This window comes from Mustela nivalis, assembly GCF_964662115.1.
Source record: "Mustela nivalis genome assembly, chromosome: 11".
Lineage (NCBI taxonomy): Eukaryota > Metazoa > Chordata > Mammalia > Carnivora > Mustelidae > Mustela > Mustela nivalis.
Genome location: NC_139030.1, coordinates 68,290,458 through 68,307,796, shown reverse-complemented (window position 1 = coordinate 68,307,796; position 17,339 = coordinate 68,290,458). Strand labels below are relative to the sequence as shown.

Here is a 17,339-nt window from a genome sequence, read left to right as displayed (position 1 = left end):
CAACTTGGCTAACGTGACACGGATCTGCTAAGAAGTTAGGGAAATATGGAGAAAAGTACAGCAAAGATAATCAATCAGCTCCAAGAGGCAAGTAAAGGAACATGATCCTGATGCCCCTCCTGGAGCAGAATGCACCTGGCAGCAGCAGCTTGAAGCCCAGCAGCACACGAGGGGCCACCCTGGTTGACCATGGTACACACGTGGCTTGCAAGGAGGGACACAGAAGCAGCTGGGACTGCAGGCTGTGCCCTTCCCATGCACTTATAACTCTAATCCCTAATTTTTCAAGAGATGACCTATCACTACAAAACCCTCACACTGCAGCTGAAACTATTGGTGGGGGGGTTGTAGCGGCATCAGAGCACAGGACAAGGAAGGCCCCGCCCCGGCCACGCCATGCTTCCGTGGCAGCTTCCCCTGGGGTCTCCAGGGCAAGCCCCCCAGCACATACTCAGCTGAGCTCCGTCCCGGTGGTGGCAGCTGCCGGCATAGGTCCCCTCCTGTATCTCCTGGCGCACGCAGGTGGCCCCAGATGTTGCTGGGCTGTCCGTTCTCACAGGCGTTGAGGTGACCTGGAAGCTCAGCCTGGGCTCCTCTGCTGGACACACATCTACGGGGCCAGCCCCCAGCGTGGGAAGGATACAGGCATGGCTCTCTCTGCCGCTGACTGCATAGTGTTCCGAGGACACCAGACATATCTCAGAGGGCTCTACCGGATCCGGCACCAGATGGCTCTCGTGAAACTGCCGAGCCTCCCCAAGATCGAAGTAAGTGCCGGTCAGGAGCAACAGTTCTCGGTCATCCAGAACATCAGATCCCCGCCAGTGCAGACCACTCAGGTCTGCATCAGAGCCCACCGGCGAAGGAGACGGCGTCCCCACAATCTCCGTCATGGTGCAGGAACAATTGGAGGAAGTTCGATCTGTCCATTCATCGAGAAAGAGCTCCTTGAGGTTCCAGGAGAAAGAATTCCCATCAGCCTCCTGGGCCTGTACTGTGTCTAGGACACCAGGGAGGTCCGTGGCCAGAGCATAGCAGGCTGAGGAGCTGCCCCCTCGGCTAGACAAGCCTCTGCTTCCCAGGTCACACAAGGACACAGAGGCAGAGCATCGGGGGTGATCTGCTGGGGCCAGCTCGGTGTAGGAGACACCCAGCGGTCCCACAAGGCTCAACTTGGACAGCTGCTCCTTAATCAAGCAAGTCTGTAGCTCCTCTCGGTCATTCTCCACAGCCACCCACAGCTCATCTAGGGCAGGTGTGGAGAACGGGAGTTGCGCTGTCCCAGGGGGGCTTCCTGACTGCGTGCTCTGCTCACCCCCATATCCAGGGCAGGGCAGCAGGAGGCCCTCCCCTGCCAGCTTGCCTGCGGCATAGGGCTTGGACATGAGGGAATCAACCCAACAGTTTGAATGATGGGCACTGCTCGAACTTGTCCACTCTGGCTGTGCCTCCAGATACGGCCTACTCATTTTAGCTTGCCCGCTCCTGCCCTCAGATGCTTCACGGGAAGCAGACATCCATGTGTCAACTGGGTCAGACCCACTTCTTTCCACAAGATCCTGTCTCAGGCTCTCTGGGGCTGCAGATTCCTCTTTCTCCAAGAGAGGATTTGGCTGGTCTTTGGGTGATGACTGTTGAGTAAGGGCCGATGGGCTTCCTTCTGGGATGGCTCGCTGGTCCTCAGATGAGGACCATTCCTGGCCTGGTGGGATTCCTTCTGGGATGTCTCGCTGGTCCTCGGGTGAGGACCTTTCCTGAGCTGGTAGGCTTCCTTCTGGGATATCTCGCTGGTCCTTGGGTGAAGACCATTCCTGGGCTGGTGGGCTTCCTTCTGGGATATCTCGCTGGTCCTCAGGTGAGGACCATTCCTGGGCTGGTGGGCCTCCTTCTAGGATGCTTTCCACTCTGAGAATTATAACATGGATGACGTAGTTACTTAGGGGCCACGGAAGAATCAAGAGGAGAGATCACATGGATTGCCCTGTATTAGAGACCAGCACAAAGCATTTAACACCATAAACTAAGACCAACTCACAGTTAAGTCACCATTTGGTGATGATTTGGCCCAGATGCTGAGCACTGAGCACCCAGGACCATGTGCTCAGGGCTTTGCTCAGCATTCTCCTTTCGTGGTGCATGGGGCTCCTGACAGCTGTGCAGCTGGCCTTGGCCCACCCACAGGGGGTCTGGGGGTGCGGGCAGAAAGGAAAGAGATTGTGCATTCTTTACACCATGCAATGGTGACATGTGACTGGCTACAAATGCCATCAGGGTCACAGCCGACAGGAAACAGAGTCTGGCACAAGAAGGAGGGGGCTGCAAGGGCAAGGCCTCATGCAGGGCAAGGGCTGACTGGTTCCTAAGAGCTGGGACACAAGCTCACAAGCATGCTTAGCAGGGAGGCCACTGAGGGAGAGGCCACCTCAGAGCCAAAGGGCAATCACAGAGCCCAGGGCGCTAGGTGGAGCCCCCCCCCCCTTGCAGCAGGCCCGGCCATGGTTGCCCCACATGACAGATCCACTGAGCTCCTGCCTGGGGTCAGCCCCAGGCCCAATGCCAGCACCAAGACCCACAGAATGTGGCCATGCCCAGCCTCACCAGAGGCAGAAGAGATTGTGCATTCTTTGCACCATCTGGCTGGTGACCAGAGGTTTGTAAAGAGGCACAGGGGAGAAGGACCCAACACACAGTCAAGTTCCACAGAGGAGGGAGCTATGAGCCAGGCACTGAGGGGCAACAGCAGTTTTCTGGGAAAACTGAGAGGTGGGACAAGGGCATGCAGAGGTCAGGCAAAAATCATCTATGTCTCTTGCTATATCTCTCTATCTCTATCGATTCGCCCCACGCCACCCCAGGAAATGACCAGCCATATGCCAGTCCCCAGGGAACAGCACATCTTTTGTAAGGTCAGAAGATGAGGCAGAAAGGTTTCACTCCCCTCTCTAAGCAATGCAGCCCACCCCTCTGCAGTGGGCACACAGAGTCAGGCCCAGGGAGTGCAGAGAAGCCCCCTGATGTGGGCACATGGGGGTTAGGCCCCAGGGCAGTGTGGAGAAGCCCTCCGAGGTGGGCACGTGGGGTCAGACCCTGGGCAGTGCAGAAAAGCCCCAAGGTGGGCACGCGGGGTCGGGCCCCAGAGCAGTTCGGACTGCCCCTCCGAGGTGGGCATGTGGCATCAGGACCCAGGGTGGGCAGGCTGACCCTCTGAGATGGGTGTGTGGGGTCAGGCAGGCCATAGGTGACACTGCCCCCACATCCCATCCCTACACCTCCCCAGAGCCGGGACTATCACTAAATTCTGGCCAGGGTAAAGACTAGAAGCAATAAGTAGGCTTCTGGGAGAGACTTTAAGTACAGGGGAGGCTCCTCTCCTCCTCCCTCTTCCATTCTACTCAACTGCCTAAGCAGAGGTGCCATGAGGACCTGAGACCTCCTTGAGCTTGTCTGAGAGGCGATTCACTCAAGGTCACAACACCTGACCTACAGTCTAACAATCTTGACTTCATTACCAACTGGCTACAAGCAGTAAGGCTGAACTCCCAGGTCTCCTGGGAGAACTGGGGAAGAATCAGGAGCTAGCACTACCCCAGTCCCCTGGACATAAGACACCACTTACATCATGCTTCTGACCTGCCTTCCCACCTGCCAGTCTCACTGGTTTACTGTGCCAGCTCATTTTCTGCTAAAGAATTATGTCTTAGGGATGAGCCTTCAAGTCTTTTGCAATGTTTGCTGTGTGAGTGATGAATGAGTACGCAAGGGAATAAGTGAGTGAATAATAGAATGAATGAGTTAGTAGGTAAATGAGCTAGCAGTGAGTGAGTGAATGATGGAGTGAGTGAGGGAGTGAGCACATCAGTGAGTGAATGAATAAGGGAGTAAAGGAATAAGTGAATGAGTATATGAGTATGTGAGTGAACATGTGAATATGACTGAATGAGGAAGTGCATGAGCATGTACATGTGGATGGTGAAGGAATGGAGTGAATGAACAGGTGGGAGTGAATAAATGAATAAGCAAGTGAATAAGGGAGTAAATGAATGAGGTAGTGAATGAACATGTGCATAAGTGAATGCGTGAAATGGGGACTGAATGAATGAATGAGCTTTACGTGAATGAATGAGGGAGTGAGTGAATTAGGGATTGACTGAGAGAATGGGGGAGTGAATGAGTGTGTGCGTGAGTGAGGGAAGGAGGGAAGGAGGGAGGGAATAAGGGAGAAAATGAATGAGTGAATAATGAATGAGGGAGGGAATAAGGGAGGAAATGAATGAATGACAAATGAGGGAGTGAATGAGGTAATCAGCGACCACATGAGTGACCAGGGAGCCAGCACCAGGGCTTCTGACAGTGACGCGGAGCTGGTGCAGAACTTAATCACACCATGCCCCACCCAAGAGGAACGAGGACTTGGCTCATCTGGTGGGACACACTGGTGCTGTCTCAGCAGGCACACAGCAGCGTGCAGAGCGGCGGTCAGGGCAGAGCACACAGGAGCCCCATCTTGAAGCAGTGAGCACCCTCTGGGCAGGGGAGTAGGACCCCATCCTCTGCAGATGGGCACGCAGCACAGAGAGCTTGTCCCATGGGCAAGGGGCAGAAAGCCTGAGGTCTCCAAAGACAGCAGGGAAGCACCATAACACATGTCAGCAGGCAAATATCCATGCAAACCTGTGAGCCATGTGCTCAACAGGAGGTGATGCGCACACATTCCCAACACGAGTGCACTGCGGTCCCATCTGTGCTGCAGGAGCAAAAGCAGCCACGCAAGAGCGCAAATGGACAATTCAGGGCCAGGGCCACGGTGAGGCAGGGTACTACGGCTGACAGAGGCCCCTGTGGGGAGCCAGGCACCAAACCTTGCACTTCTCACTATTACTGCTATACTTAAAAAAAAAAACCCACATATCCAGGCATTGTAGATTTTTTAAATAATTTCAAGAAAAATGAAAAACAATAATGTGGATAAATCTCACCAACCAAACTATGAGCCAAAGGAGCCAGAAAGAAGGGACTGCCTAGGTCAAGTTTAAGGACAGGTACCTGTGACCTCCATCCTGCCTCAGGGCAGTGAGGGCGCATGTGAAAAGGACCATGGGTGGCAGGTTAGTGTATGCTGGGCCTCAGAGATTAAGAGAGAAAACGAATTGAAAACCACAAAAAACACCGTCTACCACAGGCTATGGTCTCTCACCAGGGAGGAGCAGGAAGCCCCTATTTCTGCTCAGCTGCAGTTTCTGCACTTTCTACTCTCCATGGAATACTTTGTGATTCAAAATACACAAAGAGAACAGATACAAATGATTATTAACACGAGAACATTAGGCTTCTATCAGTTCCCTGGAACCTACCTTCACGTCTCCTTGGGCACAGACTGGGACAGTCTCCCAGCGGCCATTGCACACCACACCAGGGAATACAGAAGTGGCACCCAGCAGGTGTCCAAAGGCTGTGAGCGTGGCTGCTAGGGGCTCTGTCACTGCTCCCCACCGGCCTTCACCCTCAGCACCCCGTGCCTCCCACAGACAACTTACCCTGGAGTGGGCAGACATGGGAGGGAAGAAGGGAGGTAGCCTCCAGGGTCTGCTTGGGTCCAGGTCCCAGTAAAGTCTTCTTGGCTTCTTCCCACTGGCTCTAGGGTCTCCCCTCCTGGCAAAACGTGCCCTCCAACAGATGCACTGGGAGCTCTTGGATCTAGTGGCAACAGCAGAAGAGACTGTGGCCATCCATAACACATCTGCTGAACACATCCCCCCTCCTCCCTGTGACATATGAGCAATGGGGGGGCCCCCGACCTGATTTCAGAAACTCCAGCAAGCCCATGTCCACAGTGTGTCCCAGACCAATTGCCTCCCATGACCCTGCAGCATGCCATGGGGGCCAGCAGCCCCTGCTCCCCTTGCCGCCATCACCTGGGCCCTACCTTCAGTGAGCAGAATCCCACCAACACCACAGCTTGAGCAGTCCCTTCATCTGCCACGAGCTCTAAGTAAACATCAATGTCCCCACCATGAATCCCACAGTCTTGGCCTGCCTGCTGCTACTCTCCCCAGAGCCTCTGGGGCCTAGCCCTCTGGTCTCCCTGCCACACCCGGAAGTTCTCGCTATCCCCGGAATGCCTCTCCTGCCTCCTCTGGTTTTTCTCTAAAAGCCACCTTCCCAAGGGACCCCTTCAGTCCCCTGGGCCCTGAGACGGCACGTCCTCCCACTGCTGTACTCTTCCTCCTGAACACTGGTCACCTCTACTTCCAGGCTATCCCTGTGTGTTCCAGGGTCCTGGGATTGAGCCCCACGGCGGGCTCCCTGCTCAGTGGGGAGTCTGCTTGTCTCTCTGCTGCTCCCCCTGCTCGTGCTCTCTTTCTCTCAAATAAAATCTTTGGAAAAAATTAATTTAACTCAATTTAATAAAATAAAACATTGCTATCTAACCTCTAAAGCCTCAAAAGCAACCCGTGGAGCATGGACACCACCCCTCCCAGCCTAGGGTGTGGGGACCTGACTGAAACCATCTCCCCGAGAGCACAGTCCAGAGACAGATAAGACTTCGTGTGGCCCCTCTTTCCCCTCAGGGACTGTATCACGCCCATGTGTGTGTTCATTCAAACAGCAAGTCCATCCTGTGGTGACGGCAGGTAAGCAATGTGTTCCAAGGGTGCTCTGAGCCTGCCCCATTCAGTGGCATCCCAATATCGCCACCCTCTGACAGGGCCACGGGAGAGCGCCCTGGGGACTCCGGATTGCCTGATGCTCTCCAGGAGCTGTTTCATTTCCTGCTTCCCCTCCCTCCCACTGAGACCACACACACACCCCACCCCACCCCACCCCAGCCTGGCTAGGCCTGCTGCAAGGGCAGGGCCCAGGGAGAGGGCACTGGCAGAGGGGGGCCCTGCCAGCTAGGAGCACTCCTGAAGCAGAACTAGGGAGCAGCTCCTCTTGGCTCCTTGTTCACAGAAAGGTGAGCACCAACGGGGTTGCAGGAGGTCCCAGTGCCTTCCCAGGAGCACAGGCACGGGCTCCATGCATGCCTGGAGTGGTCCATCCTCCCAGGTGCCTCAAAGTCACAGAGGGAACCTTCAGGGCGGGAGCCATGTGCCCACACTGTCCCCTACAATGTTCATGTCATGGAGACTTGAAGCACCATAAAATGCTAAATTAAAAGTACACAGGGCTAATCATAAGGAGCATATCTGGCTAGGACTACTTAAGGGTTGCTTTGATAGGCTATGTAAGGCTACACAGATCTACTCGTCAAATACTCTCCACAAGCTTCCTCTGTCCTAGAGCCAGGCACTTGGTGACAGGAAATCCCCCGGGACCCTCTCTGTGCTCGCATACTGGTCCCATCCCCTGGGAACACGGAAAGCCCACGAGTGACAGAGGACTTTCAAACCATGACAGCCTGGCAGGCACTCACTTCCACTCTCCACCCGCCCAGCATGCCCCTGCCCTGAGCCCACCGCTCCCAATCCCTCGGAAGCATGGAGCTGTGTGCACCTGCATGAGGGAGGCTGGCCTTACCCACGCCTGTGCCAGCCCAGTTCCGGCTCTGCCGGGGGCCCACGCTTGTCTCCCCAGGCCCACTCTGGTCGGCCAGGTCTGGCAATGGGAAGGAAGTGTCACATGCGAGGCCCATGCCATGGTAGAAGCCGGGAATCAGGAAAGTGATATTCTAGAAAACAAAGGACATTGCAGAACCCAGACCATAGGACTGTCCCCCATCTAATCTGGGGAGAGAATACAAACAACTTGAGCAAGTCTCTGGACAAGGTTAGGAAAGACTCCAGGTTGTGTTCCTTTTCCCAGACCCGCAAAGCCCCTCAGACACCCAATATGGAATTCAGGACTTCCCCCCCTTTTCCCTCCTTTTTCTTATGAAAAAGACAAAATCAACAACTTGGAAGCTAGTTATACCCACACCACCATGTCTTCCAAGCAGATGTCTGATTTTTGCCCCACGCTGCCCTGACCCCTGAGAGCCACGTTTGCAAACTCCACCTTATGTGGCTCGCAGGGAGAAACAAGGGCCCAGCATAAGGACAAAAGGACCTTGGGCACATGAAATTGGCCCCTGAAGTCCAGCAGGCACCTTTGCTATGCTGGTCATGGCCTCAGCACGAAAGTCCCAAGTCCAAAACTGCAAGGACACATGCCTTCTCTGAATCCACGTGTGACCCCTACTCTTGGACAGGCGCCTATAGCCGTGTGAACGTGGAACAGTCTAACCTCCGAGGCAGGGTGCCTTCCCCACAAGCACACTCCCTGGAAGTACCCAGCACCCCCAACATTCCTGCAGCAATTACTTGTCAAAAAATCACACTAAATGCGTTTTCATTAACTTCAATCAAACTGAGTTTGTCTTCAGTTAACTAAATCTTAGCCTACTTGCTCCTTAATATTTTTATTAGAAAACAGATAAGGACCCATTTCTGGAGCTGCAAAAGAGTTTAAATCTTTGGCTGACTGTCACGAGGCCTGAGGTCAGCCCCACTGAGGAAAACAAGAAGGGATTCCCTCCCTTCATTTGCGGAACACTTGGAGAACAAGGTATTCAGGGAAAGGCTACAGGCATCCAAGAGGCAGGCCAGCCAGGGGTGTGGACACGGGGACCGCAGGACGTCAAAATGGATGCACCACTCAGCAACCTCTCCTTCCCCCCAGGACCCACCTGCGATTGAGTAGGGGGTGCGCGTCCCCTTCCCAGGAGCCAGGAGGACCCAGGGAACATGTGCGGAGGGGCAGGCCATGGCTGCCGGAGATGCTCACCAGGCCTTGGAGCTCGACCATCAAGTGACACCAGCCCCAGCAACAGCCCCAAGCTGCCAGCCTAAGAGCAGACACGCCTCGGGAGGACGCCAGCCCCAGCTGACTCTACATAGAGCTGGATGAGCTATCCTGCTCAGCTCAGCCCAGAAGGTCAGTTCGTGACCTAAATACCAGATTGTCATGGCCAAGGCTCCAAGCTTACAGTTGTCTGCAGCAACGGAGTCAGTCTGCTCGGCCCAGTCTCCTATAGAAACAGGCCTGGCTCTCGCTGTGCAGAGACTTCTGCCCCGCATACAAGAAATTCAGAGAAAGCTCGAGCCAAGGAAGAAGTTTGTAGACACAGCTTCCTCTGACCCTGACCACATGACAGGCACTCCAGGATGGCTCTGGGGACAGAGGAGGTATAGACAAGCCCCAACCTCCAGGTGCACGGTTGTGACAAACACCCTCATCCAGTAACTTAGTTACTGGACCTCGTTCAGGGCAGGTTTCCAGGCCACAGCCCCTCCCCCTTCAGGGACAGCACAGGGAGACAAGGCTCTGCACACAGTCCCAAGGGTCACTGCATGCTCAATGTGGCATCCAGGGAAATGAGAGCCTTTAGGGAGAATGGCACCCAGCATGGCCCAGGGAAAGCCAGTGGGCCAGACCAGTAGGCACGGTGGTACATGGTCTGTGACAAGCACATGTCCTCACTGTGAAAACAGGCCATCCCCCCGCAGGGGAGCACAGGCCACCCAGGGAGGGCCCACCTTGCCCAGGAGCTCAGTCTTCCCATAACCAAATAGCATCAGAGCAAAGCTGTGGTTGATGCCATAGATGGTCCCGTCAGGCAGGAGGGTGATAAGGCCGCTGATGGTGGAGAAGACCCAGATGGACGCGGAGTAACTCCACTCGGGGACCATGCGACCATCTTCCGCCGTCTCACTGCTGGACTGAGATTTCAGTTTTAAGCTCAGAGGGAAGGTGGTGCCATCCTTGGCTCTCCCGACAGACCTCTGAATCTTGAGATTCTGGAAGAAACAACACCCTTGAGCTGATGGCAGCATCTCTCATGGCCCAAGCTTTGAGTCTGCAGCTTTAGACGTGAACCCATCCACAGGTCACGGGAAGCAAGCCCAGAAAAGCTTATTCCCCACACTGCTCCTCCTTCCGCAGTCTCCCTGCATCCCACCTCTGCCCCAGGGAAAGCAGAGCCCTGACCAGGAGCTGTGTCTGCAGCAAGAGCAACGCAGTCTAGCAGCTGTTCCTCATTCCAGAAAGGCCTGAGGGCAGCACATGACAGAACCACCAAGAAATGCACACGGACTGGACTCCTGTCTGTGCCAAGCCTGCAGGAAAGGAGGGCTGGCAGGTGTCTCCCGCCCTCTGCCTTGGACCCCCAGCAGCGCCAGAGTCCCACCTCCACAGATGGCCCCCACCGCTCACTATCCTCCAGTCTGAGGGCCGACTGCTTCCTGCAGTCACCGACCGTCCCCTGTCTGTGCTTCCTCAGCACCTCTATCCCCACAAAACCACATCCTTGCCCTGTTTCCCTGCCTTAAATACTTGGAATGGACCCAGTTTCGAGTAAATCCTGACCACAGCCTCATCCTAACCAAAAGCTTTGAGAGTGTGCTCCCATTTGGGTTTCCCGAGGCATACCAGCCCAGGGCTATGTGTCTACCCCTCACCCAATCCCACCTGCCCCTTTTAGGAGCCACCCTGGAGGACAGGAGATCTGATGGGGCCCATGTGCTGGGAGCTTCTGCTCCCCTTGTGCTGTGCCCAGAAGAGGGTCAGGACACGGAGACATCAGGCTCCCCAAGCCACAGCTGCAGGCAGGCCCCAGAGAGCCCTACAAGGGATGAGGGGTGCAGTGCCAGTCTCCACCTGCTGCTGGGGTGTTGAGAGCTCCCATTTGAGGTTATCACAAATGTGCTGCTGAGAACAAGCTCACATGTGCCTTCTGGCACACACTTCTCTCCAATGCGTGCAGAGGGCACTCTGAGGTTCGCCCAGTTTGCACGGGGCAGACAATGCCATACAGGCTCCCAAGATGGCTGTGCCAATGGACACCCCCACCAGCTTGGGGACAGAAGAAGGGCACAGACAATAAGGACTGAGGATGGGGTAAGGGTTCCCACTGGGCTGGAAGCTCAAAAAAAGCAGAGAACTGTCTCCCGGGGTTCAAGATCTCAGCCTGTGGCTGGCCCAAGAACCAGGAAGCAGACAACTGGCTCCCAGCGCTTATCTCTCAGCCTCTGGAAGGCCAGAGAACCAGCTCCCAGGGCTCAGCTCTCGGCCTCTGGAAGGTCAGAGAACAAGGGAGTGTCTATGGACATCCTGAAAGCACCTCCAATTCCTTGCAGCAACAGAGGTGACTTTAGGCAAAAATCAAGCGTCCAGTCAGACGCTGCAGATCACTGGGGTGTGACATCAGCGGAATTTACCTCAGTGAAGGTCATTTGTGTGAAGGGCAAACACTAGTAGGAAATGGGACACCTGGGAACTGGGAAGATTCAGTGAGTAACAGAACTTACCCCCAATGACCCCAAACCTCCACTGTCCCCAGAGCTGCCACCCCCCATCTGCCTGTCACCCTGCCCTCAGCCAGTTCTCCCTGCTTTTCAAGAACCCCAGACTTCCCAGTAAAGACAGACCACAGGAGGAGAACCCAGCTCCAGGCTCCAGCAGGAGGACCAAGGAGACAGGGTGCCCAGTTGGAGAGCAGCAAAGGCTGTGACCTTCGGTCAAGGCCCCAGAGCCCAGAGAGCAGCCCTCGGACCTGATGCCACTGTGTGTATACGCAGGATGCTCCTGCTGTCAGAATTACCAGCCTGTGTCCCCAGGCCACAAATTCTGGCCTAAGAACTCTCAGGTCACTGAATAAACAGACTCCAGGGACCACATGGCCCCAGGTACAGCTGCCAGGTGTGGCAGTCAGGGGTCCGCAAGGGTCCTACCTGGGGGACAGGCTCGCCAGGGGTAGGAAGCTGCACAGAAGGGATCAGGTCTGTGATGGGCTGCCCAAGCACATCCTCCCCAGATGCGTACCCATGCAGGAGAGCGAACGGGCTGTCGCAGGATGTTATGGTGCCCTTGGAGGAAAAACCAGCATTGTTAAGCATTATGGTAAAAACTCCTGGCATTTCACCTTCAAACACCACTGAACGCCATGCCTTAACAGGTTGAAAGCAAGACCGTTAGCGGCCCTCCCACGGCAGAAGGGCCAGAGGCGGGCACAAACTTTCCTCAGGCCCTCCTTCTCCTACCGCTGGAGGCACCCAAATTACCGGCCTCCGGAGGCGAGTGACCATTTTGATGGTCCCGCACCTGCTACCTCACTGACCTGCTAAGGCACACCTAGGTTCCGGTTCCATCTCACTTTATAGATGAGGAGACCACGGCCAGGGAGAGTGCACCCATGCCCAAGGGCACACAGAGAGGGAGGGCTACCATGGGGGCCCGCCTTCCAGAAGCCCCAGGGGCGCACAGAAGGCCTCGGAGGGGGCTGAGGCCACAAGAGGCAACACCTGGTCAGCTCCATGTTGCGGGGATGTGGAAGGCACACTCACATCGCTCTGGAAAGCAACCCAGGCCGACACCCGCTCCACAGGCTCTAGTACGACCACGCAGCACAGGCTGTGTTCCTGCTTCACCTTCTTCATCCACACGGACACCGGGATCCTCTCCCCACTGCGGCTCACGACGTCCACCTGCGGGAGCACACAGCCTTGCCCCAGGCCTTCCCCAGAGTCCAGGCCTGGAGGTGTCTGCGACCTCTGTGCCCCTGCCTGACACCTGAGCCCAAGGCCACACATGGCTTCTGACATGGACCCTTAATCTCCATGAGGACACTCTCCCAGAAGACAGGGTTTCCTCACCAGCCTCCTCGCAACAAAGTAGGACAACTGTCTGCATCATTTCTTCATGAAACAGACACCAACACATGGCAGCAGTGTCAGCCTGTGGCCAGTCCCCAGGACAGAGCAGCGGACCACATCTAACGTCCTCCGGGGCCTGGGCTGGGGACTCAGCACCTCACATGCAGTCAACATCCCACGGAATGCATCACACCAGGAGGACCCAAGTCCCAGGGAGACCTTTCCAGCCATGCCAGCCCCGCCAACAAACACCAAACCAACCAAACCAGAGAGTCAGGGGTGCAGATGGAAGATCATCACGACCCTGCGGCCTCCCACAGGTTTGCAAACCGCTGAGCCTCCTCCCTTGTCAGGCAGGACCGCCCCCTCACAAGGCCCACAGCTACCCGCTTCCACTCCTGTGATGCTCCACCCGCCACCCCAGCTGCTCCTCACCCCAGCACTGCCCCTGGGGAAGACCCACTCACCACTGTACCGAACACAACAGCGGCTCGGCCATCGGCCCCCATGTGCTCTTCGCTGAGGGCCTTCACCACATCGGAATCCGGCCTCAGGAAGAACTGCGTGAGCTTCTGGCCGATCAGGTCATGGCTGCTGTGCCCCAGGAGCTGACAAGCCTTGTCGTTGGCAACCAGGATCTGGAATCACAGAGAGGAGAAGACACGCGCATCAGCAGCAGTGCCACGAGCCCAAACCTGGAGACCCATCTGCCCCCAGCATCCTGCAGTGGACAGGCTCGCGGCTGCGACACCCCGCACTCCCCGGGTCTTCACCACAGGGAAACAAGAAATGCCAGCGCCAGGACTGAAACCACGTTTCCCTCCCCCTCCAGGACGGGCTCACCATGCCACCAGTGCTACGCGGAAGACACGGGGACTCGCGCCACACTAATGATCTAATCACCTAATGATTTAGATCATTAGATCACATTAGATCATACTAATCACCTAATGATTTCAGTTATTTGTATGTAAATGCCAATCAGGCGAACACGGTCACCTCAGATGGTAAGTACCCATTCTCATCGTCACTGAGCCAACACTCTACAGAGCACAAGGCAGTCATGTGGCTCAGCCCCGTCCTTGAATCTCTACCTTGACAGGAGGATTCAATTTGTTTTGACTGATTCATACTCAGGTCTCTTATGCAGCTTCTCTAACTGTACTTAACACACTCCAGTTTCCCTGTCTGAGGTTACAGGTTGAAGGCACAGACCACACTCACATAGCAGGGTTCACAAACCGCAGCCAGTACCTCTGTGGTCTTGGCATCCACGGTGAACACTGCCTTGTTCGGGTTGCACACGGGGGTCGGAAACAGGGGCGTGGACCACCCTGAGGACAAGCCCCGCAGCAGGGAGCAGCAGGATGCACTGCCCAGGGACCCGGCCAGGTCGGTCTGCTCCGGCGGCACCAGGCAATGTAGTCTGCTGGTGCAGATGCTCTGGGCAGCCAAAGATGACAGACAATAGGAGTTCCATTTGTCTTCTGGAAAGGAAAGGAAAGGAAAGGAAAGGAAAGGGAGCTTTAGAACTCACAAGGCTGCCTGGAGCCTGCCTCTCAAACACACCTGCTCTCAACTCCTCCAGAGGGTGCAGAGCTCAAGCTCCACACTCCAGCATCCGTTGGAACAGCCCCGAGTCCAGCTAAACACCCCCGGGTACTGTCCAGCCAGAGTCACATCCTACAGGAAACACAATGGCCCAAGCTCAGTGTTTCTGTGTAAACGCCCTCTGAGGTCCCTTCCCACCAACCCCCCTGCCAAGAGGTGCTGTCCTGTGTCTGTTCTTACAGACCAACACCCCCTCCAGCCACCCACCCTTGCACTTGTTCCTGGAAAGCCTCCCAAATCCAAGAGCTGCCTGCTGTCTCCGCCCCTCCCTCCATTCCCTTATTCACAGGTCAGGTTCACTCCCCACCCCTCCAGACAACCTCTCAGCAATACGTCCAGTGGCCTGAGATGCTCAAGCCCACAGCCAATTCTCAGCACTCACCCTACTCCAGCCCTCAGCAGCGGTGGGCCAGGGGGTCAGTCCCCACCTCCTAAACCACCTGCCCTGGGTGGGGTTCCCTCTCCCCACCACCTTTCTGACTTCTCACCACCGCAGAAGCCCGTTTGTAGTCTCACCCCTTCCACTCCGTCCCACCCACTCCTCGCTGGCTTCTAACACACTCCATGTAGAAAGGTGCTGTCCACCCCACACGTGGCACCCCTGCCCTGCCTCTCTCCTTTCCCATCTCAGTAAACGGCAACTCCATCCTTCTAGCAGCTCAAAATCCAGACAATAACAACTCTTCTCTCCTTTCCCCTTTTCTTTTCACAGGCTCACCCTGGACCATTGTCTGGGCCTGGAAACACCTGGCCAGCTGCTTAGCCCTTCTCTTTCCCAGCTGCCCCAAGCTCAGCTTGACCCTCCTCACACCATGGGACAGGCATTGTGACCTTGGTTCTGTCCCTGCTCCCCATGCAGAGACCAGGAAGCCCATGCTCCTGGGGCAGCTGCCTACCTCCCAGACCTGCCCAGCCCTCCCAGCAGAATCTCTAGCTCCAGGACAACCCAGCAAATTTCCCTCAAAACACTCCCACCCTGGGCTCCTAGAGTGTGTGAGCTAGGCTCCATCCCTCCTCCTCCCTTCCCCAGCAGCCCCTTTCCTCTGGGTCCAGACCTTCTCACTGTTCTGACTTCCCTGCGCTCTAGGTCCACCCAGCTGCAGGCCTGCACCTACTGTCTCCTTAGGCACCCCCTCGGACAATGAGCCCGCTAAGCTCTGGAGGCAGAGGTTGACTTGGGAGAAACAAGTGAGTGAGTGGGCAGCAGGAGCCTCGACATCTCAGCCCAGCCCAGGCACAGCCTCCTGCACCAGGTAGCTGGCTGCCCTCGAGCAAGTCATCTGCATCCGGGAGGAAAGCATAAGGCTGCAACACAGTCCTCAAATAGTTACTGACTAAATCAGCAAAACTGTATTTCACTTGCACTGCAGCCCTGTCCACAATAGTGCCCGCACACACTCTGAAGCAAGGTCTTGGCATAAGAACCCCAGCAGCACCCACACAGCCCAGGAGAGGCCTGCGGGCATCACCCCACACACAGTGAGAACTGCACACCCGACCAGAGCCTAGAAGGACTTGTCACTTTCATCTTCAACACTGACACCCAAGACACCCAGGAGGGGGTTACCGGAGAGGCCCATCCTGCTCTGGCAGAGTTTCGAAAGCCCATTCCTCCTGCTCAGGTGTCTGTGGACCGAGGACAGGGACTCGCTGGGCTCAGTGGCAGTCTGCGCAGCCGGGCTTTCAGGGGAGCCTCTGTCCTCCATCGGGAGCCCGCTGGCCAGGGGAGCAACTGTCAGCTAGAAAACAAAGTGAACCCGATTGGCATCAGCAACACAACAACAGGAAAGCAGTTTAAGCAACTAATCCTTCAGCAGGCTGAATGCAGCTCAGTCCCAAAAGGCTCCCATGCCCCCCGTGCCATGTAGGCCAGGACCTCCAGTGCAAGACCAGTGACCAAAGTCATTCTGGAGCCATTTTGGAGCAATGCAGAGGAAGCGATGGGAGAGAGAAGGAAACAGAGGGAAAGAACAGAGCACAATGGAAAGGGGCCCGTGTGGCTCTGCATAGCCCCAGGTTTCCCCGAATCCAGGGGTTCCGACCAGTGGCCCTGAGAACCATCCACGGGACTGCTGACAAATGAGCGACACAAAGCCATGGCAGAGAACCTGGAGACAGGCCTGGTACCAGGGATTTGTGTGTTTAACTGTATTTTCTAAGTACCTGTAGATTTGCCAACAGTTGTAAGGAAAAAAATACAGAAAAATCTCATGTCTGCATCACAGTTTCCTCCAGACAGTGCTGGAGGCCTGGGCCAGGGGCCTGGATGAAGTGAGGAGCCAGGGCAACGTGCCCATCCTGAGCCCAGGTGCCCTCTCCATGGTCACCTTCTGAGCATGTGGAAGCCACTTCTGAGACCTACACCGGCCTCTTCTCCCATCAGGGTTCCCTCATAGGTATACACAGGCCCAAAGACTGGCCGAGGAGCTACCTTTGTAAGAAGAGCAAGTTTCAATAAGCAGGCGGGGGCACCTGCACAGGACGGACCTGCTGTCTAAAGAAAAGGGGGGCTGGCCCTTCACACCCCATTGTAGCATGGAACTCCAAGGAGGCCCAGCCCACCAGTTCTGCCCTGGCCTCAGGTCATCATGAAGACTTGCCAGCAGCACAGGAGGGCAATGACTCCCACAGTTAACAGTGTGTGAGCCCCGTTTGTAATTGGGGTCTCTGTATGGGGTCTCTGGTATGCTCACACCCCAAGCCCCTCAGCTATCAGGGCCTGGCCAACACTCGCCTCAGCACCAAGCTCCTGAACGTGGTGGAGCAGGAGTCCCCAGGACAGAAAACTGAAGGCCCCACTATCACTAGTGTGGAAGGATGTTAATATCAAAACATGCCAAATGGAGATCGGCACAGCAGAGGAACAAACAGGAGAACAAACCCAATCAGCTTCAGAAACAGACCAACGTCTGTTAAGGAGCTTGGCACTCAGTGAAGCTCCATGGGGAATTAACAGCACGCCCCAGAACAGCAAGGCCCTGGACAGCCTCCTGGCCTTCCTGCCTCGGCCCCCTTCTAAGCAAAATGTAAATAACTGTAATGCACACCGCCTAGCACTCTCATGAGGACCCCAGGACCTAAGCTGGGAAAACAAACCAC

The 17,339-nt window shown here is 55.8% G+C and overlaps 1 protein-coding gene across 1 annotated transcript in view; it reads right to left on the bottom strand.

Moving 5' to 3' along the window:
- Positions 1 to 17,339, bottom strand: part of PASK (PAS domain containing serine/threonine kinase) — a gene marked incomplete at its 5' end in the record, with an annotated part of 37,362 nt that overhangs the window by 12,935 nt on the left and 7,088 nt on the right. Inside the window, 10 exons of the mRNA XM_082690075.1 lie at positions 452 to 1,905; positions 5,535 to 5,908; positions 5,939 to 5,985; positions 7,519 to 7,669; positions 9,516 to 9,776; positions 11,709 to 11,843; positions 12,321 to 12,461; positions 13,097 to 13,267; positions 13,884 to 14,116; positions 15,808 to 15,979. Coding sequence (XP_082546201.1) covers positions 452 to 1,905; positions 5,535 to 5,908; positions 5,939 to 5,985; positions 7,519 to 7,669; positions 9,516 to 9,776; positions 11,709 to 11,843; positions 12,321 to 12,461; positions 13,097 to 13,267; positions 13,884 to 14,116; positions 15,808 to 15,979 — 3,139 coding nt within the window. The remainder of the gene's footprint in view (positions 1 to 451; positions 1,906 to 5,534; positions 5,909 to 5,938; positions 5,986 to 7,518; positions 7,670 to 9,515; positions 9,777 to 11,708; positions 11,844 to 12,320; positions 12,462 to 13,096; positions 13,268 to 13,883; positions 14,117 to 15,807; positions 15,980 to 17,339) is intronic.